At 37.0% G+C, this 23098-nt stretch overlaps 1 protein-coding gene across 11 annotated transcripts in view; it reads right to left on the minus strand.

Annotated features, from left to right (window-relative positions):
• Positions 1-23098, minus strand: part of CCSER1 (coiled-coil serine rich protein 1) — a 617316-nt gene that overhangs the window by 316041 nt on the left and 278177 nt on the right. For 10 of the 11 annotated variants that reach the window (XR_012055746.1, XR_012055747.1, XM_072928594.1 and 7 more), the window contains one exon: positions 6954-7031. The exons of the other annotated variant lie outside the window; for it this stretch is intronic. Coding sequence is in view for 8 of the 10 variants with exons in the window: in XM_072928594.1 (XP_072784695.1) it covers positions 6954-7031 (78 nt within the window). In the remaining 2 variants the exon portion in view is untranslated. The remainder of the gene's footprint in view (positions 1-6953; positions 7032-23098) is intronic. 11 annotated transcript variants of the gene reach the window in all.

A 23098-nucleotide genomic window follows, 5' to 3' on the forward strand; every position in this document is an offset into this window, starting at 1 on the left:
TCCATTTTTAAGTTCCCAATTTGTTTAATTTATCCTAGGAAGAAAACATTCATTGCTGTAACACCTGCTGGAAAGTGAGTAATTATTATTAAATAAACTCCTGCATAGCAAACAGTTCTACATTTTCACTATATTGAACATATTTCATGAAAGCACTTGAATTTTATCTCATTTACAACAACTACATAAAGTACTCTTGGGTTGGAATGGTCAAAATGGATTTACATTTTCACCTTTAAAATAATTGACAGGGTTAAAAATGGTCAACACAGATAAATATTTTCACTTCTAAAGTAATTGATGCCTCTGACATAATCCATGCCATCCATGGCCTGATGGCACATGCCACTATAGTCAGTGGGCACTGTGCCATTGATTTAGATGAAATTTTATTCCAAACTCTTTATGAGCCTGCTCACTAGAAAAAAACAAAAAACAAACAAACAAAAACCCAAAACAAAAACAACCCACAAAAAACACACAACAAACAAAAAATCATGCATCATATCTTACAAATGCCTGATAAGGAAACTTCCCTGTCCAGCCACCCAAGAGCCCCTCTGGCAGCACCTGAGCTGGTACTTAGGACCTTTTGCAGCTACACCCTTCCACACTCACGCAAGTTTCCCAGAGCAGTCTTGACTTCCAGATCTTTAATATCATTTAATCATGGTGCACTAATGAAATAATAAATCACAGCTCAAGGTGGTGCCTCTGAGGAGCAGTCCCAAAAAAAAAAATCCTGGGCTTTTATACCTTTATGGTCAAAGTGCAGCAAAGTCTGGAGTCATCAGCTCCTGAGGGCCCGGTGCCCTGGCTGGGCCACCTGGGACCTTTGTTCTGCCTCTTGCCCCCCGAGCTGCCTGCACAGAATGGATTCCTCAACACATCAGATTTCCTTCTGCCTATCAGTCCCATGACAAGGGAAATTAGGAGGATTTACTGCCTGCATTGAGATGATTAGATTGGCACTTTAAGTGCTCTTACTGGGCATATCAGAATCCTCCCATGGAGTTTCAAGAAAATCTTTTTTCATGGTCTTGGTGATAAAATCTTGTCAGCAACCAATAATGTTACGAGTTTTATGACTTTTAAATATTGGATATAGAGCACGCAGCAGGAAAGGCTTACTTTGTAGGTATGCATCAGAATTCATTGTGTGAGCATGTGTCTGCCTGAGGGGAGGAACCTGAATGAACCCAATATTTACTCTTGCAGTGCTGACAAGATAAAATGTTAAGTTATGCTGGAAACCCTGTTAACTGAAAAAAATTATGATCCTTCTGCATGCCTTTGCTGAAGTATCACTTGTGTTTCTGGTTGCTTTTCAAGATCTTAATAATACATACATTAATCATTTTCCTATATTTGACTCACTGAGTAAATAACTGAATTTATAGCAATAAAATCATCAGTTTTGTTTAAGATAGAGACTGTAACTTAAAAATGTTGAACTAAGGGTCAAGCTATGATGAAAGCTTCAATAAAATAAAGGAGAATACACTAAAAATGCATGTATATAAAATTTGGAAAGAAATACAACTATGATCAAGGCATAGAGGCAGAAGGAACTTAGACAATACATGTGTAGCTCCCAGTCTCACTGCTGATCCTTTTACTCATTAGTAATTATTAGTAAATGTGCTAATATTTAGTAAATATATCAGTGACACTAGGAAATTACCAATGTTGTACCTACACTCCCCACAATTAAAAAAATATTTAATTTACTCATTAAATACACGATGTGATTCTATTCAGACAGACTTGCTGGCAGAGCACTTTTTCTTGGGAAAAATGTGCACAGAGCTACTGAGAAAAAGGAAAAGGCGGTGAATAAATGCACAGAAGCTTCTTCTAGCAGGACCCATAATAGCTACTTCACACTCTTCCCTCCAGAACAAAGTCAGTGCTGTTCAAGATCTCATATCCTATGATGTTAAAGACTGTGAAAAAAATCAGACGTATAAATCTTTTTGAGAAATGACAAAATGGAAGGCTTGCACCGAAGGCAGAAAGCTGCTGTGATGATGTGACTTTTAAAAGTCTGTGCCATACCAGCACTGGAGTCATAAAGAAAGAAAATACTGACATGGGAGATAGCAATTAAGAGTGGGAGGAACTGATTAAACCACTGAAGAATGGTGACAGACTGGTTAAAAATAGGATGGATACTTAGGCAGCAGAAGAGTAAAGGTGGGGTTATGTGAGTCATAATTCTACAGCTCTACTCACTTTACTAGAAATATCAAAAACCTATCTAAAACAAACAAACCAAAACCACAGAGGCTTCAGATGCTTTTCAGCAGAAGCAGAAATTCAGCTGGAGGGTGGAATGAGAGGGACAAAAGCTTATAAGGTTTATGAGACCTCACTGGAGAGCATCACTGAACCCCAGCCTGCTCTATCTGCCAAGGGGTCACAATGCCTGTGTGATTATTTCAAAGTCTGTTTTGAACACAAAGCAACACATTAAAATCTTCTCATTTAAGGAAGTGTCAGCAAATACTTAAAATATTGGAAATAGTCCATTTAAGGTAGAGAGGGTAAATAAGCTGGCTGTGTCAACTAGCATAGGAAGCTTTTGAAACTATAGGACCAGCTTGCTGTCCTCATTGCTGAGTAACTTGAGAAAAGATTTCATTCTACACATAGAAATACAAAGTCCCACTCTAAAAGATGAGTTCCTTGGGCTAGCCAGCCATCATTACTGTGCCTTTCATATTGATTATTCCAAGTATCTGCTGTAAAATTAAATTGTGATTACAGACCTAAAGGAAAATTTCTCTCTTGCTAATTCTAGGCACAAATGTCAGGAGCTGCCAGAGCTCATGCCCATTTGTGAACTGCACTGATTTGCATTTCCAGAGCTTGTAAAGCTGCAGGATGAATAGTAAAACTCTAAGTATAGGCATAATTTAGTCTAGCTTACACTTCACTAGACCTACAGCAGTGGTAACACTACTGAGGACTGTCAGCTTTTGCTACTTGACCTGGCACTTCTGTTTTCTTACTCAAGGAATTTGCATCAAGGGTATTAATTACAGAAGTCAGAACACACTAGGATAATAATACTGAAGAAAATTCTCAGCTCCCTCAAAGGAGAAAGGAAATAATGGAGGAATTTTTTTTCTTTCATTTAATGCCAATTAGTAAAGCATGGTTGAGATTTATCAGAATTGAGACACAATTAAACATCTCTACAATAAATTACTATTATGGTTATTATTTACAACTTGGCTGTGACTAATAACCAGTGAGACTGATACTCATTACAACAGATAATGTATAATTAGCTATATTAGATATTTGATGTACCAAATGGCTGTCATAGATCTCTTCTTAAAAGACTGTCACTATATTTTAAAGTAATTTAAAAATACTAAAATACTATTATAATAAAGCACAGCATAATGAGTAGGAGAAAAGAACAGGTTCTAAAAAATGGATGAGACATTGCTTGCTAAGTTGACCTTTTAAAAATACCCACTCGTTCACTTATCTTCTAAATGAAAGGCAGGATTATTTTTAATTCCAGCTAATGAGAGCAGATATAAGTACTCATAATTAAAAGTCACTCACATTTGAGCCAGCTACAGTTTTGCTATTTTAACATGGAATAACACTTAGGGTTTCATGACAAATACCATTCTGCTCCATTATATTCCAAATACTTAGTCCTGGAACATTTCAATCGTGACATAACTTTCTCCCTAAGACAAAGACCTAATTCCTCAAGAAATATTATAAAGCAACAGAAGAAAAAACTTCTGTTCAAAAGAAGATCTCGCCTGCTTGAAAGTTTAAGCACAAAACCACCAACAAATATGATGTTCTTTTCTGAGAGGAGAATTAAACGTTTTCTACAATATAGGAGAAGATCTTCCTTTTCTGAACACATGGAAAACAGTAGAGGATTGAAAGCTGGAATCTGACAAAAAAACAACCTTCATTAAAAAGAAATACCTATGACAGCTTTATCAAAAATGGTTGTAGAAATACTTTGCCAAAGTGTCTGTGTACATGGCTGAACTGGATTTTTTTCCTAAGATGTTGAAGAGCACAGCTAAGGAAGACTGCTCTGAACATTGTGTGTTGCTAACTCCACAGGGAGAAGGGTGCACAGAAAATTGGCTGTACTGGCTGCTTTGCAAAGTTGCTTCTTTCTTCTAGGAAAATCAAATCTACTATTTACAACACTTAGTGAAAAAAAAGTTGCTGAATGGCATTAACTATATGTTTATCTGGTAATTTTCTCATGGTTGCTTTTAGGATTCAACAGCTCTGGAGTTGGCTACCTTTATTTCTTACCCAATTGTTTTCTACTCCTTTTGCTGGGTATCAGTGATACACTTTTAAAGGTACTGTCTTGATGTAAGTAAAGGACAATGACTCAGTTAAAGTATATGATGGACTCAGGTGGACTATGTCTTGTTGCACTGGAAAATATCTTCCTCCAAACACTCCTGAGCAAGGTTTTATATGATTTGTACCTTTCTGTTACAAGTCACAGCATGTGCAATATACTGGGAGAATGGTAGCTGAGGTTGGTGTTAGCAGAGCTGAGATGAAACTTAAAAGTAGTTCCAGGGAAATCTGGTTGCTAACATTCACTAAATTCAAAATCATAAAAAGGTTTTGTACAAGCTTAGGCTCTCCATATTTTTCCAGCACATATCCAGTGGGACTAAAAATGACAGGCATCTCCTTTGGTGAAGTTGGATATACAAGAAGAGTATGGTGACAGGATTTGCATTCATTCCTTACACAGAAATGCAGACTTTCTTTTGAAAGCAAATCGTTAAAATCCAAGGAAGGATAGTTCTCTTTCTTGGTATAAAACCAGGTATGATTGAGAACACAGGCTTGGTTTCATTTCACAGTCTAATATAAAAGCTCATTAGCTCAGAGATCTTCAACTGTCCCAAAGAGAGGCAGTTTATAGGGCCCTGCTTCGTTACACCTGTGCTTTCCGGACCACAGAATGGAATTTCTTTTTCAATCTCCTCTACAGAAAGGATGTGGAAAGGTTATTATCATGTTGCTAAGGGAAATACACCATCCCATCATCAAAAGCCAATATTATTGACTGACAGTATTCAGAGAGGGTTATGGCTTGTAAAACCAGTCATTCACATTACAACTTGAGCAATAGTGCTCTCTCTTGGAGTAAGCCAAGGAAAAGTAACAGAAACTGTTACATTTTATATTATTTTTATTTCTAATCTACTAAATGCTGTGAAATGCATTTAACTTTTCCCTGATCTGACCTCCATTCATTTTGCTTGAATTGCAAAGAAAAATGTTTCCTGGTTTGAAAATTGACTGAAAGTGAAAGATTAGGTAATGCTCTCCGCCCTATTTTTCAGTTTCTTTTACCATTTCTACTAGACTTTTAATATGAAAAACATCTTTGCTGTTTTATTAGAGCAACTATTCCACTTCAAATAAGTAATTTACAACCCATTTTGGGTTATAGGAACAACATTTCCTTAAAAAATAAAGGCCCTACAGCATACTTGTCAGTGCCCCGATGCAAACAGAGCCATGTTTGAGTACCTCAGCATGAAAATTAAGAAGTTAGATTTTCTTACCTCTTCCATTGTTGTCTGAGCTGAGCAGCCCATTTCTTTCTAAGTGTAATATCTTAGTGGTTTTCCAGGCACAGGGAGACTCAACTACTGAATCTGACTTAGAATGTTGAGCAGACTTCAATGTGCACTTAAAATAGTGTTCCAAAGAAATAAAGATGTGTACCCTGGTATCTGGGCACAACATTGCTTAATTTCAGCCAAATCTGATTTGGTCTGAGGGTCTTAAAAACATTAAATCCCAAAAGAGGAATAAGAATCAGTGAACAGCTGATCTCTGATATCCCATCTGTACCTACGCTGATGAAACAGCTGAGCAAGCACAATCCACAACCCTTCTAATAGTAAGAATCATTTGGCTGGTTGTACAACTGTTGCACAGACACTGAAAATATGGGAGGAAAAAAAAAAGTAGTTTCTTTTCTGGCCTTGGCCAGGTCAGAAGGATGCTGTTATTTTCTGTGCTGGAAGAACGTGCAGCATAGATACAAACTTTACATCATCAAGCTTCATTAATTCCAGTTACTTAGCTTTAACATAGCATCATCACAAAGTGACTAAAACTCAACCCAGTCAACTGATTGTAGGCACGCAGAAGGTGGAAACTTACTTGGGAGAGAGAAAATTTTAAAAAGGATACTCCTGTGAGTGTAACTTAGTCTGTATTTTGACACCCAATTGAGTGAATGGTGCTGAAAACCCAAGTTCCCTCTTCCTTATGTAAGGGAACAACCGGCAAGGTGACCACTTTGCTAGCTGGTGCAGCACTGCTCTGAGTACCTGGGTGGCCTCAGAAGACCTCTTCCAAGAGGATCTGCCTAAGGCTATTCAGTGTCCCAGCAAAGGATACCACAGTGTCAGCTGAAAGTGACATATGGCAACTCGTTCCTCACAGGTTAAATCTCATTAAGTTGTGGATATTGTCCCAACATTTATCATTAACTAAAATGCCAGGCCTATGGATTACATTGTTACAAAGAACTTACCATTTTTTGACAGACATTAATGTCTCCTGTATCCTTGGAGAAACAAATCATTTTGTTAAAAGTATATTTGAAATACAAAATAAAGAGAAATCTGTTGACACATTCCTTATACAGGAACGCACATATCCAAATGGGATGATGGATAAAAACACAGTCTTACAAACAACAGTTCACAGCTGTAGTCTGATGGAAAAATATTCAAAACCAGCATTGTATTCTGGGTATTTCTTGAAAATTGCATGGCATAAACACAGAACATCTGCTGACATCACAGTAATTTGAAGAAAAGGAATAAGCAACAACAGCACTTCACAGCACAACAGCTAACATGATATTATTAATAGACAATATTTATGACTAAAGGAATTAACTGTACCTTGAAAAACAACGGCTCCTCAGGAAGGGGGCTAACGGGGAGGGAGGCTGTGCTGCCAGCTGGGCTCATGTCCGTACTCTAAAAGAAAAACGCATAGGAGTTTGCATTTCCAATCAAGTTCTATGGACAAATTTTTTACATTTTGGAGGAGGGCAAAAGAAAGTGTTTGAAAACAGCACTGGTAATCCAACAGAATTAGACTGACAACTGCAACCTGTACTTTATTTGCTTGTAATTAGTTCAAGTATTTCACTAATGGGTACTTGCATTTTATTTTGGATTAACTCCCTTTCAAAGACTGAAATACATGCACAAGTACACAAATATGCTGTTCATATTAGTCAATATAGAAAAAAATATCTATCTCAAAAGAAACTATGACAAAATTTTTAATTATTCTTAAGATGACTCAATGGTATATTTAGAAGGAAAAAATTAACAGGAAAGCAATATATTGCAGGAAAATATTAGGTTCAATGTTTAAAAAAAGATCTAATTCACATGAGTCAATATACCTTACAAACAAGCACTAATACAATAAAAGAAACAGTGAAGACCAAAGTTAAAATCCAAATAATTCAGTATACTTCAAAGGATCTGTCAAGTCAAAATGCTTGAAAGATTGACCAAGGACCCCACCCTCTTCAGTAACCTGTGGTTTAGCATGGTCATTATTTTTACAGATGTGAAAAATATTAAAACAAATGTGTGACTCTTAACAATATAGAATGATAACAATAATAGAAGAAAAAAATATGGAATTTAAAAACATATATAAACAATATCAAAATTGTTCTGCAGAAAACTAGAATAACGCTACTTCTTGGAAAAAAAAGTCCCTAAGTGCTAAAATGAAAAAAAAAAAATCCACCATGACCACCAGTAAAACAGAACTTAAGAATATTAAAAAAAAATCAAAAAGTTTGCATGGCCTAGCAGTGCTTTCCTTTTCACAATGTAGCACTGCAATGCAGAATGATTTCATAAATTCAACTTGTGCACTTGACTAATCCGACACCTGGTTTTGCATCGCTATGAATTTACCCTAAGTCCTTTGATAAACCCAAATTCTGTAAGTGAAGCACACTGCTCCACCCAGTAATTTCCAACAGCTCATCCATCAGGAGATGTTTGTAGAAAGACACTGCATTTTACTCGGCCAAGGGTAAGGGATGAATAAAGACAAAAATTTGGGTATGAAAACCCTGTGTCAAATCCAAAATAGGGCACGGAAATTCCAAAGTTAATACCCACTGAGAAAATGTGACTTTAATTAGATACCTATCAGTTATACCATAGCTGAAAGAAAAGACAGCTGTTACTTGCTAAATAAATGAGAAAGAAGGGGACCATGGCAGTTATATCCTAAAAAAGAGACAGGTAATTTATAACCCACAGAACATAGAGATGATGTTGAGGAATAAAGAGAGATTACAGCATGTCAGAAAGCCAGTATGTCTGTAGAATCCATTGTATTCAGAAACATTACAAATTTTAACTTGGACTCCTGCACCTATCATCAAGAAAACTGGCCAGTAATATTTACAAAATGAAGTGAAATTTAGCTGTTCTACATTAAACACAGAGTGGAGACAAAACTGGACCCTTCTGTGGGAATGTTTTGCTTCAAATGCCAGCATCTCAGCAGAAGACAATTCACCTTTTAATTTACATAGAATACAAAAAAAAAAAAAAAAAACTAAGAGAGGGAGAAAAAAAATAAAGTATCTTAAGTTCCATACCAAATCAAACACTCTAATTGGTAATTAGAAGTGTGCAGGAGAGCAGACCCATCTTTAAGCACTGAAACAGCATCACTAGGAAAATCTGCAAAGTGTGAGCTGCACGTTGTTCAGGGATAGCTGGAATCCAAGGAAAGTTTAACAGCCCTGAGGATGATGCTGATGTTGTCACAAAACATCTCAGGGCACATCCAGAGAATGGCCTCAGAAAAACATCTGCTCTTCCATGATGACTGGACAGGAGCCAGCCCAGGTCCGGTGTCACACTGATGGGGCACCATGCCTGAACTAAAAGGGCTGTTGGGTGGGAAAGGGTGTTAGGAGGGGCACTATAACTACCTGGCTTCTGGATTGAAAATAATTTGAGTCTGACCAGACAGGAGCACTGGCAGAAGAGCCTAGAGGTCTTCACATATACATACTCTCAGTGCCCCTCCAACACCAGTAATTTTCCTCTTTAAGGAAAGCAGAGCACTATCTGTGCCTGTGTAAATTAATTAAACCCAGTGGCACTAGCACACTTCATTATAGTGGAGAACTGAGACAGCACCAAAAGGGTTGTTTCTTGAGCTATTTAAAAACCCAAACCCTTACAAACTAATCACTGCTATGAAAGATGTTGATAGCTTGCCTTCCTGAAGCAATATACTAAGAATTTCAAAAAAACACCACACTCCCTATTTAAATTTGCTCTCTGTGGTGTGTTTATCATAATCACACTTTGCAGTCTAAAGCTCCCCATACATATAAAAAAAAAATCACTGTGAGGAATTTACTCAATGGGGACTTTTTATCTGATGTTGTCTAAACCAACTGTGTTCTCATAAAAGCAGCCACTCGCTTCAAGTCCAGCATAACTTGATAGGTTTTAGTTATAAATTAACCAGAAGATGCTATACCATTTGGCTATAATTATATATTGTACACCATCGCAAATGCTAAATAAAACCTAATTTGTATCTTATTTCAAATTATCATGCAAAATTAGGACATCTGATTTTGCAGTATTTTGCTGTGCAACTATCATTTTAATATGTGTTTTTAATGTACAAAATGCACAGCTGGGTTTTGTTGACAGAGCCTTTTCCATGTGTCACTGGAAACCTTTCAGTTTACCAGAGGGCAGAAAATTTGCACAGCTTTAATCACCTAAACTACATTTTCAAAATATCTGAAAACCAAGCAATTCAAGTATTTCTCAGAACAACAGTTTAGAAAAATACCATCTTGCCCATGCCAAAAAACCCTCCCTGTGAGCACTTCTCTCAGTGCTTTTAGGCCTTTTTTTTTGTTGTTGTTGTTTTTTTTTTGTTTGGAACAGGCTGCTAATATCCAGAAAAACTCACATTATTAGAATGAGAAAGAGTCGTTATTAGAAGAGTCAATAACTCTTCCATGATTGCAAAGATCAACGCTCAAGTTTTAATCTAATTTTTAGAACCAGTCTAAATATACATCATCCGTATTGCACAGTTGAACAGGCACCTTGGAGTAACTGACAGGGCATGGTAATCGTTTATCCTTGGAGAGCAATGTTAAAACTGTGATCAGGAGGTTTCTTGATAATGAGGCAAAGGAAGAAAACAAGTCCAAGAGAACAAACTTTTCCCATTGCTACATCCATTTTGGAGATTGAAGGTCAGGATCCTGTTTGAGGATAAATTCTCATCATTTGAGCTAGATGGAAGTGAAAGCAGCTGTTTCTAGAGCTGTTTTAAAGTAGTTACAGACTTGGTTTTGTTTTATTCCAATTTTCTGTACCTTCCTCAAAGCAGAACATTTCACAAACCTACATAACAATGTAAACTGTCTAACAGCAGATTAGAGATCAGTTAGAGAAGGAGCAGTGGTTCTCCAGCAACACAGAAGGCATGTGCACAGTGTTAAAAACATGCTCCTTTGAAAAGGACTCCTTCTTTTGAAGAGTCATCTTCCAGTCTTCAGCAACTCTTCTACAAGTAAAAGCATAAATTCAGGGTTGTCTTGCTATAAACCCTTGCCTTTAATCTGATGTTCTTTAGGAGGTGGCCTATCTGTCAGCCGTTGTTAATTGTGCCAAAAAATAAGGACCATCTACCGACAGAAGCCAATTTCATTTGCTACAACTGCTTTTCAAAAAGGGTAAACATTGCAATGGTAGCTGGCAGACACTGACTTCTCAGGAGACCGGTATCACAATTTATTGATCTAAGGAGTTAATACTGACAGAGAAAACCTTCAGTGGATATTAGAGCTAGAGATCCAATAAATCTTTATAATAACTGAAGAAAAGACAATCTGTGTACTTTATAGCTTTGTCTAAGAGGTAGTGGATGAGTGTTGAAGTGCCTTTCAGAGTGATCGCTTTAGTTGTATCGTAAGTTATGTCAGAAAATATCATTTTATAATCTAGAAGTTGAGTAGAACTAGGAAATTAAATAAGTGCAGTCAGCAAGCTCAGTAGTGACATTTTGATATACTGAAGTAATCAAAGACCTGCAAATGGATTTATTAATGGGTCTGCACTGTATTTTTATGAAATATTGCACTTGAAATATCATTATCCAATTTTATCCATGGAAGTGAAAAAAAAGGGAAAGTGATTTGCTGAAATCTATGACGGGAGGTTAAAAACAAAGACAGAATCATCCAGTTATTCATCCAGGGTGTGCCTTGCTTTCTTACACACTTTTGGAGTGCTCCGGTTTCTGCAATTTCTGTATTAATGTCATGAAGAGGTTTTGCTCATACATATACTTCCTGTAAGTAAATCTGCTATAAACAACTGAGGCTGGAAAAATGAAAATTTGTTTAGATTAAGGAAAATAGTAGATACACAATAAAAGCTTTCACCTCCCTCCCTCTGTTGGGTTTGGGTAACGTCCCCCAACATCTCCCATCGCTCTCACTAAGAATGGAGCAAGAGCCTCCTTAAAATGTGTTTTGTAATATCTATGGATACAATTCAGGTAGTTATTTATAAATCCATGTCACATCTCCTTCCATAAAAAATACAGTTAAATATCTTACTAATTACTAATGCATGCAATTAACATCTGACACATTTAAGTATTATTTTCCAGTATTTGCCTGGTGCTTGCTGCTCCCATAGCTAGGAAGGCTGCATGGGTCTTGCATCTGACCTGAGTTATTGTAGCTCCCATTGCAGAAGTGAAGCTTAAATTACAGCTGCTACTGTGTCTTGCTACCTCTTTTTATCCTCCATGAGGTACAGACAGCTGGGTAAGGTTTCAGTGGTTCAATTATCTACTGATTCTCAATCAGCAATTAGTACACAGGCATACAGATTAGTCCTTATTCCTCTCGCAATCTAAGCAAAGCAAATCACCTGGGGAAGTTGGGAAATTCCATCTCATAAAAGATAAGATACTAACCTGTCACTTAGTATTTGTATGTTCAGTACTGTTGTTTTATTTTAGAAGAGTCTGAATTTTCAGGAAGTCTCTTAAATCTAATACTTCACATATTTTTCTTCCACCAAGGAGAGGTTAGTAGGAAGAATATTTTGTTGACTGTTATTTATTTCCACTTGGAAAAATAGCTGAAAAGAAGCTCTTTCAATCTTCTAATTAGGCCAAATCAATTATAAAACCCATAACCAGTAAGTAACATAAAGCGTACACAGTTTGTTGAAGAGCTACTGTGTTTGAAATAGTTTAGACTCAGACTATATTTTCATACTGTTTTATATTTAATATAAACTTAATTTACTCAAATATTTAAATTTACCATGTTACCTCTCTCTCTTCTCCTTATATTAATTGCAAAAGTGTAAGAACACCAAAGCACAAATTACTATTATCTGTTTTTCAGTTTCTAAAATGACAATATGAAATTCTTTAGCATAAAAATAAATTGGTAGCTAGGACAAGGACAACAGCTTGATAACGGTTTTGAAATTTGTAAACAGAGTAGAAAGTTGGACTACTGAGAATGGGAGATTGCTGGTTTAGAATTCAGTGCATAGAAAGTGGGGGGAAAAGTCTGCTTTTATAAGCACCTAAGTATCACATTTCTTACTATAACATGTATCTCATTACATAACAAATGCATTTATTTAACAGCAAATATATCTTCCTTTCTGCTCCTTATTTTCATCTGGATTTTATCTTGCTCATCCTCCCAGTCTGTCTTTTCTCTCTACTTTCCTCTACAAAACTCGTAATAAACAGACGCAAGTTTCCTTGTCAGACAACTTCCTGCCACAGAGAGGTTACATGAAGAGTCCATTAATATGTAGGAGAAAACCATTTCTACCTTCCCAACAGCAAATTCACTGCAAGTTAAGCTCTAAAAATCCCCTCCACTTCTATTGCAAGCAGAATCTAATTTCAAAACTAATTTGGACAATGACTTTGGGGTTAACATCTCTTTGAGAGGAGACCCGTGGGATCATCAGTGACTGTAACTCTCTCAGGACTGCCACCATGACACATGATATTAAATGCAACTCCAGTCATATTTTTATCCTAATGAAAACCAGGGGGTTGCTTTCACAGATGCAAATGCTTTGTTGACAACACAGTGGAGAACCGATTTCCTTAAGCAAAACTCTACTCCCTCTTCAGTTTCTATTGTTTCTTTCATACTTCATTGACTATACTATCCAGCCTTGACATTTTGTTATTGTATATTCCTCCCTAATAATATCATATAAAATCAGCTTTTTCTGCTCTTTCAGCAGGCAATTGAGAGAACCAAGCGCTCTCTAGGGATTTTAATCTGCAGGCTGTCTATTTCAATTGCTTTCCTTCCTTGCAGGAGATCTTTCAAATGTACACTTTTTTTTTTTTTTTTTTTTTTCTCAAACTACTTTCAGCTTTGTAGAAAAAAAAAGATGGTTGTCTCTCACAGTAGGTTCAGTGTGGGTTTTTTTAATTCTAGTCACAAAGACACTTTCTTTCTGCAAAGCCCACATCACAGCACTCACAGTAACTACCTGATACTCCACAACCCAGTCATAATCTGAATCTGAAAGAAAATGTCAGGTCAGCATCCACTCAAAGAAGAGGCTATCAGCAGAGAACCTCTGGGCTCCCTCCAACTTCTACATCTTCCCTGCATAGAGATCCACTGTTTTCCTGCACTTCTAGATAAAACACTTAGAACTAATCAATTAATCAAACTGAGAAGGGTCAAATCAGAGAACAGAATTGACTTCTCTCCCTCCCTCCACACACAGAGGCATGTTATGCATCATTACCTAACATAACATACTGGGACCAAGATCCAAGGCGGAATTGAAAAGGACCAGATATTGACACAAACAATAAATGCACCTACCACTACATCAAAGAGAACAAAAGCATAAACAGAATATGCATTTATTGGCTGCTGGATATAGGGGAGCAACTGCCTTGATGGGTTAGGAAGAAAATGCTTCCCAAACCAAGTTGCTCTCCAAGTTCCTTTGAAGTACCCACAGATGGCCACTGTTGAAGCCAGACATAGATTTAGGTGTCAGTTTCAGCACAGCAATTCCTATACTCACAATTCACTGTTCCCATGAAGCTCTGAAAGATGTTTGTGATCTCCTTACAGCCAATGTAATGTCTTTTTTTAACCTACAGAAGACATGATTCCTTCAAGACAAAAATCTATTTGTATTTGCTACTAATGAATATTTTTCTTTAAGGCACACATTTTAACATATACCACACTCACATCCAAAAACTACATATGCTTTATTATCCAGTATATCCCTTTGCCCAGAAGTACATAGGGATATAGGTGGTATCTCTTCCAATATTTTGATCAGTTAACTGAACACAGCTTCCCTGACTTACAGTGCTTTCATCTAAAGGAGGACAATGTTTCATAATATTGACACAGCTTATTTTTTCAATCTGAATGCAATGAAGCCAATCTGACTTTCATTAATAATTTTCTGCTAAATTGTCCAGTTGTTTCCTAAGTTTATTTTATTTTGTAAGCATCATGGACAACTTTGCCAGAGTTTCACAACTGTGTTTCAATCTCAGGCTATGTTTTATTTTTCTGTGATTCCCAAAAAAGATTCAGAAGCCTTAAATTGCTATGAATTTCACTGAAGTTTTAACAAGCTATTTTGCACTTCCTAAATCTTGTGATTGCAATTATTCTCACTTCTTCATCAGTTCTCAGAAGAGTTTGTACAATTTCAGTATGGAACCACTCCTGACAGGGTATTTAGATGCAGTAGCTTCATTCTCAAAACTATCTTGAATTACCCAATAGCAGCTTAAAGGAAACATTTTAGACATCTGTATGTATCTGCTACTAGATCAAGGAAGACAGGCTGGGTGTTTTCTTCACACTACATGAAAAGAAACAAATGACATTTTGCAATTTGAAGTACGTTTTTCCTGGCTGCATCACTTCTTCTGTATAATGTTGATAGAAGTAAAAGCTAAAAAAAATTTGTGAGTTTTGCTATGTTATTTGCTTCAAAATGTTTTCAATAGTAATGTTCATTAATGACTTTTGAAAGTTGAATTTATGTGGCATATATATAAGGCAATATTTCATCTTCTGAAATGTAGAAATTCTGATTACCATAGAGTTTCTGGAATGCTAAGCCCACTTTTTAGTTTAACAAACAGATTCCACAGTGGAGTTGGTCAAGGCAGAACAAAGATTCCTTGATTTTGTAAAAACATGGTACGCTGAGTTCTCACCCTCACACAGCAGCTTTCATTCTTGAGGGAAGGATTAAGGGTAAGGCACAACAGGAACTCCCATCCTGTCAGAAGGTTCAGTAGAAATACCCCAGCTGCAGTAAGCCAGTCCTTCCAGTGCCACTTGTTCTCCTTTCTACTTTCCAGTGCTAAACAAAATCTGTGCTGGGACCCCAGAGCTGATGCAGCCCTGCAGGGGGGTCTCACTAGAGCAGAGCAGAGGGGCAGAATCCCCTCTCCCTTTCTGCTGTCCATGCTGATTTGGATGCAGCCAAGGACACGTTTGGCTTTCTGGGCTGTGAGTACCCACTACCAGATCATGTCCAGCCTCTCATCCAGCAGCACCCCAAGATTGCCTTCAAGACTGTCTGCTCTTTCTTACCTCTTTATTTACTTGCACAGCATCTCCCATTCCCATTTCTCCCACTCCTGTACCCTTTCCATCACCAATACTAGCCCTGTTGTGCTGTCCATCTGAACCTGAAAGAATTCCCACCTGCTATACCTGCTTCCCTTCCTTTGGCCAACATCCACCCCTTTCAGTCTGTATAGAGCTAATTCATATATTAAAATATATCTAATACATCTGAAGTAAATGTCATGTATATGTATATATACACACACACACACATATATATATATAAATATATATATATATAAATATATATATATATATATATACACTTGGATACAAAAATACACACAAAACTGACTCAAGGAATCCTTCTGTAGCTGCTATACAAGTAGTTTGCTACTGAAAAGATATATACACAGTGAAGCTGATCAAATAATGAATGTGTGAAAAACTTGTAGGGTTTTGCTACAATAAACCTTAATTTTGACACCATTTCTCAGCCTCAAGCTGTGAAGTCTGGGGAGGCCTATCTGTTTAAGAAACTGATACCATTTGCAAAAGAATAGAGGAGTTAAAAGCTGCTGTACTAGTACTTAGGCATTGCATTAAAATTATTATTGTTATTTTTAGAGCCCTCAGCTGAGCATTTTTTTATTTTTATGTTTTGTAATAGAATTATATACTAAATTTGCTGAGATATCTGAATATAATTTTAAAAAGCCATTAGCAAAAAATGTTCATTTTTCATTTATATTATGTCCAGGAATACAAATGAGCATAATTTCTTGCTACCCTTCAACATTAATAGAGAAACCAGGGTGAAAAATTGAACACACCTTTCACATTCATTTAACTACAATAAAATATAAAGAGCTGAAAACTGAAAAAAGATTTTTCAACTGAAAACAATTTTAAAATAATAAACTGTCTGTTTTCTTTGGAGGAATTGTTACAGGATTCTCCACTACTGTACTAATACATTTTATTCTTTTTTTTCTAGTTCTGTAATTTCACAAAGCAAGGTTAAGGTGCCAGCTCAGTCACCATGTGATAAATCAGTATTTCTTGAAACAGCTTTGGTAAAACTACAAAAAATAAATCAACAGGAGACAAAGGAAATGAGGAGCCATGGTTAGCAAAGTCCAAGGCTCATGCTACAGGCTAGGAGTTTATCCATACTGACATTATGCCACGGAGCAGTTGGCACCCTGGTTTATCCAATGGCAGCCTCTCTGCAGGGCTCCAGCAAGTTACTTTCATCTGCTCTTTTTCCCCTCACTTCCCCCACGGTGATTTCAGCTCTCAGCAGCTGCCACTGCTTACAAGAATCTCTGTAGGCTCAGTTATGGTAAAAACAGAAGCTTTCCTTAGCAGAGTCGCTGGATCTTTCCCTGCTCAGCACCACAGAGGTGCTGGCAGGTGCTAACACCTCCTGGCTGCTGCACAGAGGTCTGGTGGTTGTCACTGCTGCCACCCCACTGATAAGCAAAAGCTGCTTCCCCGTCTTCTTCCTACGAGCCTCAAGAACTCCAAAAGAAACTGACATCCAAAATCACATAAAACAATCCCCTGAGAGATCACAGGTAGCAGAAATACCCTGGGTTTAAATGATGTTCACCAGCACATCTGGTGTGAAAAGCCCAGCTCACAATTATTCCTGTTGAACTCTAGCTCTTGTCCTACTGCTACTCTCAACGTTTCAGGAGTGGGAATAACAGCACAAAAATTTCACCAGTTTGCTTTGTCATGCCTCTTAAAGCTGGGGCAATTTACTATGGCTGCATCAGATTTTTCATACAAAGAAGTATCTTGATAAGGAGGTTGCCCTGAGAACAGAGGAAAATGTTTTTTGCACTGGAATACAGGAAACAGATAAAATATAAGAAACTTTAGGTACATAGACCAAAAATGCAAAAAGATACTTGTGGAACACTGCATTTTCAACAGAAAAAAAATCAATATTGAGAAAATACTAAAATCAATATTGCCCATGACTATCTATTTTATTGTAACTTTCAGTTAATGGCTACGGACTTTTATTTGCCCAAAGTCTTACATCAATCAGAGCACATGATGATGGCCTTTAAAAGCTTCTCAGTATTTTTTTTTTTAACATACAGAACTCATATTGCAGCACTGGGATATTGCAAAGGGTCTGGAAGCTCCCCACATGATCAGAAAAAAATTCTGCTGCCAGGTTTCAATCATTCCTAGCCTAATGCCTCCATTTCTTTCACTCGTTTCTGATTACTCTTCAGCAGTATAAAGTCTAAATGGGTCCTGTATTAAAGGGAAATGGACAGCTGCCCAGAAGTAGTTTTAATCCTTCATCTAAGCAGAGACATGCAGTTCAGTACCAGGAACTATGGAAAATCTTACATCAAACAAAACCCCATTAATACACATTTTTAAAAAAGAATTGGCAACTTTTACTAATGGCTCTCAAAAACAAGATATTAACAGTGAACACAAATGACTTTTACATCTCCTTTCATTTGCTTGTTTTCTGCAAAAGAAAATAAAGCCATGTGGTAGCTTTTTGATAGATGCAAGCAAAAATCCAACAGAAAATCCTCATCATTAAAGTATGTTTTTCCTGAAGGAAAATGAAAATTCTCATAGGATTCTCTTTGAATGCTTTAAAAAGGTTTTAGGCAGATACCTGAAGTAAAAGTACTGTGCTCAAGGAAGCTACTTACATGTATATAATTTTCAGAGGATTTTTACAAAATCAAATTAAATACACCATTAATACTATTAATTTTCATCTGCTTACGGCAAGTTTCCTAAAACAGAAGAAGCTTGTTTTCACAATGTCACTAGTGTTTTTTAAATGCCACTAGGATCCAAGCTGCAAGGTGTGACAGACACACTGGAAGGACAGGATGCCATCCAAAGGGACCTGGAGAAGTGGGCCCATGGGAACCTCACATGGTTCAAGAAGGCCACGTGCTGCACCTGGACTGGGACAACTCCTGATGGCAACACAGGCCAGAGGATTAAGCAACAAAAAACAGAAAGGTTGAGAAAAGTGGGTTTGTTCGGCCTAGAGAAGCTCCAGCAAGACCTTACTGCAGCCTTTCAGGACTTGAACAGGATCTGTAAGAAAAATGGGGACAGACTTAAGCAGGGGCTGTTGCAATAGGACAAATGGTAATGATTTTAAATGAAAAGAGAGTTGATTTAGCTTAGATGTAAGGAAGTTTTTAACGGTGCAGGTGCTGAACCACTGGAACAGGTTTCACTGAGAGGTGGTGCCCCATCCCTGGAAACATTGACGGTCAGGTTGGATGGGGCTCAGAGCAACCTCATCTAGTGGAAGATGTCTTTTCAACTCATTGCAGGACATTGGACTAGATGACCTTTAAAGGGTTTCATTTTTTTTTTTTTTTGTTTCTTGAACACAGGATATCCCAGAATTCCAAATCTTGAAAAAGACAAGTACAGACCTTCACAGATTTATGCAGCAGTGACTTATGCCCAGTAGTCACAAATTAAGTTACTGATGCTCCTGATCTGCAAGCCCGTTCAAGCAGATGAAGGGTACTGCCTGCATGGAGTGTCATATATAAATGGCGCCTGAAATAGTGAATAATAAAGTTCAATTTATGGAATCAACAGCAGTGGAAAAATACAAGGAAAAATTATGTGGGGAAAAATGTAAAAATGCAGAAATGCATGAACATCAAAATAGCATTGATAACTTTATTTTCTATTTCAAGTATGATCACTTATGCAGTCTAATTTGAATGTATTTATAAATAAAGCTGATTAATGCTTTATAGTATAAAATGAATTCAAATTTCAATTCTTATGATAATTTAAATACTTTTCAAGAGAAACATGTTTTTCTTCAGCTGCTTCTCATCTAAATCTGTGCCTCAGGTGCACAAATTTAACCTTTATCTTACACCACTTGTATAAGCAAGGCTAAATTAATCTGTAAGCCAAAGCCAGCCAATTCTTCCAGGACTGAAGAATCTTCTCCCCCATGGATTGTGCAGGCAGGGAACTACTACTGCAGTTAGTCAGAACATGAACATAAACAGAGAATGATCTGTTCTGATCTAACTTTCCACCAGAAAAATCTTCACACAATTGCTAATTTGAAATACAACCAAGCTATTTTAAAACTGGAAGAAACCCACTGCTCTGTAAATGCAAACTGTAATTGTGCAACAAGCACCTCCTCTGGATAAAACCCAGTTTTTCCCACTACAACCTCCCCCCCCCCATGCTTTACATTCATAAGGCAAAATAGGGAAACTGGAGATTTGAAAAGGTCAAAGCCTTTTGTACATCATCATGCAATTCTCCAGCTAAGAGTACAGTATTTTCAACAATTCAGCCTAAGGTTTGTTGAGTGATTATTATCAGAATAATTTCTAAAAATAGCATCAATTGCTAGATGCTGTGAGGAAAGAGAAAAGGGTGTGATTGCTGAAAAACAAGCCTGAAAAAAGGAACTTATGTCTTTTGTGCTTATTTTGACACAATCTTTTCAGCTTTTGACTTGCTGAATTTCAGCTGCCTACACAAAGATACACCACTCATTTGAGATATTATGTTTAAAGAAAACATTCCTTATTTTTACATGTTTTGTGAAATATGGAGTCTCAGGTGTTTTTTATCCTAAACATACTGAAGAATAAAATTCATCAGCATCCTGAGTGAAAAATAATAAAATCCTGTGTTTCTATAGAAGGCTCAGAAACTGAGGACAAAAGTCACATCTCTCAGATTTCAAGAGTATATTAAATACTAACAGTAATTTGCATAAGGTATAGTATTATTCTTCATGCATTAAAAAGCCAAAGAACGAATCTGAAAAAAACCACACATCTCTTTAAAAATTACTTGCCCTACAACTCAATGGAGAGCTAGAATGAATTGTCTACTTTGCGTCCATTCTTGATGAAGAATGGGTGGGATCAGGCTTCTAATGCTGCATGATTGTCTTGTGAAAACAAATCACTTCTCATATGTTTTTTTGAAGGCCAGCAGACAAGAACAGAGACATTTTGTTTCTGGTTGCTAAGGGATACAGAAGACCATTTTCACACAGTGAATCATCACTGCATTTGAAAAATGGCATTAGCAGGAATTTCACCAATGTGCAGATGTCTCTTTCTGCTTCGCACCTTCAGTGACCCTGCAGTGACCTACAGTCCTGGTGTAGGCTGAAGTACTTGAGGAGTTTTAATTGTCACTAATTATCTATCCCAATGGTCTCTACAAGGAACACATTGCCACTAGCCCATCCAAAACTTAGGAGCATGATTACACAGGGGCTGAAACACTTCTTTGGAACAAGTTGTATAATTCACTACCTATTCAATTCTACAATAATGTATACATGCAGAGTAACATTTGATATAACTAAAGTTTCATGTGACATGATTTTCACCCAGTTAAACGTCAACAGAAGACTTTGCAAACAATGGGACAGCACTATCTGGCAATTTACTCTACTCCAGTATTTTCAGTCAGCACTCTATGGGTAGGTTTTGTGCAAATCCACTTGCACACCACATATGGGGACTTCCAGAAAAGGAACATCAGTTGCAGTTAATTTCCATTGAGTAAGAGAAATTTGGAGGAGGGAAGGGAAGCCTTCAAAAGAAAATTTCTCTGACATGAAAAGAACCAAAAATAGACTGTGCTGCTTACTAAAGTATTGTGTCACTAAAAGAGCTCCTGAAAAAGATCTCGGTGGTATACTATCAACAAGAAATTTTGCATCTGACTTTCATTACTAATTTTGTATATTTTACATATTTTATTTTAAGAAAGACAAATAATACATTTCAGGCTGCAAAAAATTAATTAAAAAGTCCTTATTATATCTTTACCAGTTCAGCTGATGCCTGAATGGCTTGCTGTGATGTGCTCCTGACACAAGGAATCACCCAGAAGAACTGAGAACTAAAGTATTTTACTGGCACATTTTTGTAAGAGGGTGAAAATTCAGGAAGCCAAATACAATGGCATCCTAATGGTGTAATTGATTCCAGAGCACTGTACATAATAAATTCCAGAAGTAAATTGCAAGGTAAAGTTAGGATGGATTGATATCAGAGCAATTACATGTGGCTACACAGGGGGTTTATCTCTGAGCCCATTCAGATTTACTTCCAACAAAACAAGAACTGGCTGTAGAAGATTATGAAATCACCAAGTTAACCTTTTATTTGACAGATTAATGTAGTCAGATGAGATAATTCAGTGAGGTGTGAATGAAGTAGAAAAGGACACTGATTGTGATTGATGGCATCTGACAATGTGCTGGTGAGAGAGGCAGGGCATTCTGTACTGCTGATACCACTCAGTCCAAAGCAGGAGAGACAAACATTCAGTGATACCAGAAAGGACAAGATCTGAAGAACAACATCCTGACATATGTGGCTGCCAAATCTGAAACAGGGGAATGGAGCAAAGGTTTTTAAGTGAAGGAATGAAGGATGGACTTAAGGAAAAGCTGATAGAAGAAGCAGAAGTCTAAGCACAGGATTCTCCACAAATCTGAAAGAAGCCTATAGAAGTTATAGGTTTATCTGCAGTTACTAGGAAGACATTGAAACAGGATTGTCTCGCGACAGAGTAGGCATGAAGAGGCTGGGGAGATAAAGTAGGAGAAAATACTTGCAGTATGCTTTCTATAGAAAGCTAATCAAAACACAGAGTCTGACTGGGACAAGTGGGGAGACTGGAGAACGAGAACAAGTGAGGATCTTGATATGGCCTAAACATATAGCCTGATCGAAGTTACAAAGGAAAGCAAGTCTATAGAATAGGGAAGTAGAAGAAAGTATTGCCCAATTTCTTCTCCCTGAAGGGGCAAAGAACTCAAAGAAATAAAGCAACACAGCACCCTCAACACGTGGTTTGTTCCAGGAATGGACTTCTTCAGTTTCCCAATGTGCTACACAAAACACAATCTGAGGCCAAAAAATAAAAAAAAAAAAAGAAACTGATACAGGAAAAAGGAGAAGTCTTGCTATTCCTATCCCATTGACAGATTTCTTGTGCAATTTCATGTGCCCATTCTAATACAGCTTTTGCATATAACCATAGTAGTGCTAGATCTGAAAATAAAATAACAAAAAAGTGGCAAAATAAAACAAAAAATTAAGCACTAAAATCAGTCTGAGATACTAGCCAGTATAAAGGATAAAATCATTTCGTGTACTTACAAATTAATCATTTCATTGTGCTTACAAAGAAAAAATCAAACCAAACTATATTAGAACAGGATATATTAATGCAAGCATTCTTCACCTTGCTCACATATTTTTGACCAAGAAAAAAAACCCAAAAACTATGGTTGTGTCTCTATCTATCCATCCATCCTCAATACACATACGCAAGAACTTATGCTTCACCCACCAATGA

Source organism: Taeniopygia guttata, chromosome 4 (assembly GCF_048771995.1).
Source record: "Taeniopygia guttata chromosome 4, bTaeGut7.mat, whole genome shotgun sequence".
Classification (NCBI taxonomy): Eukaryota; Metazoa; Chordata; class Aves; order Passeriformes; family Estrildidae; genus Taeniopygia; species Taeniopygia guttata.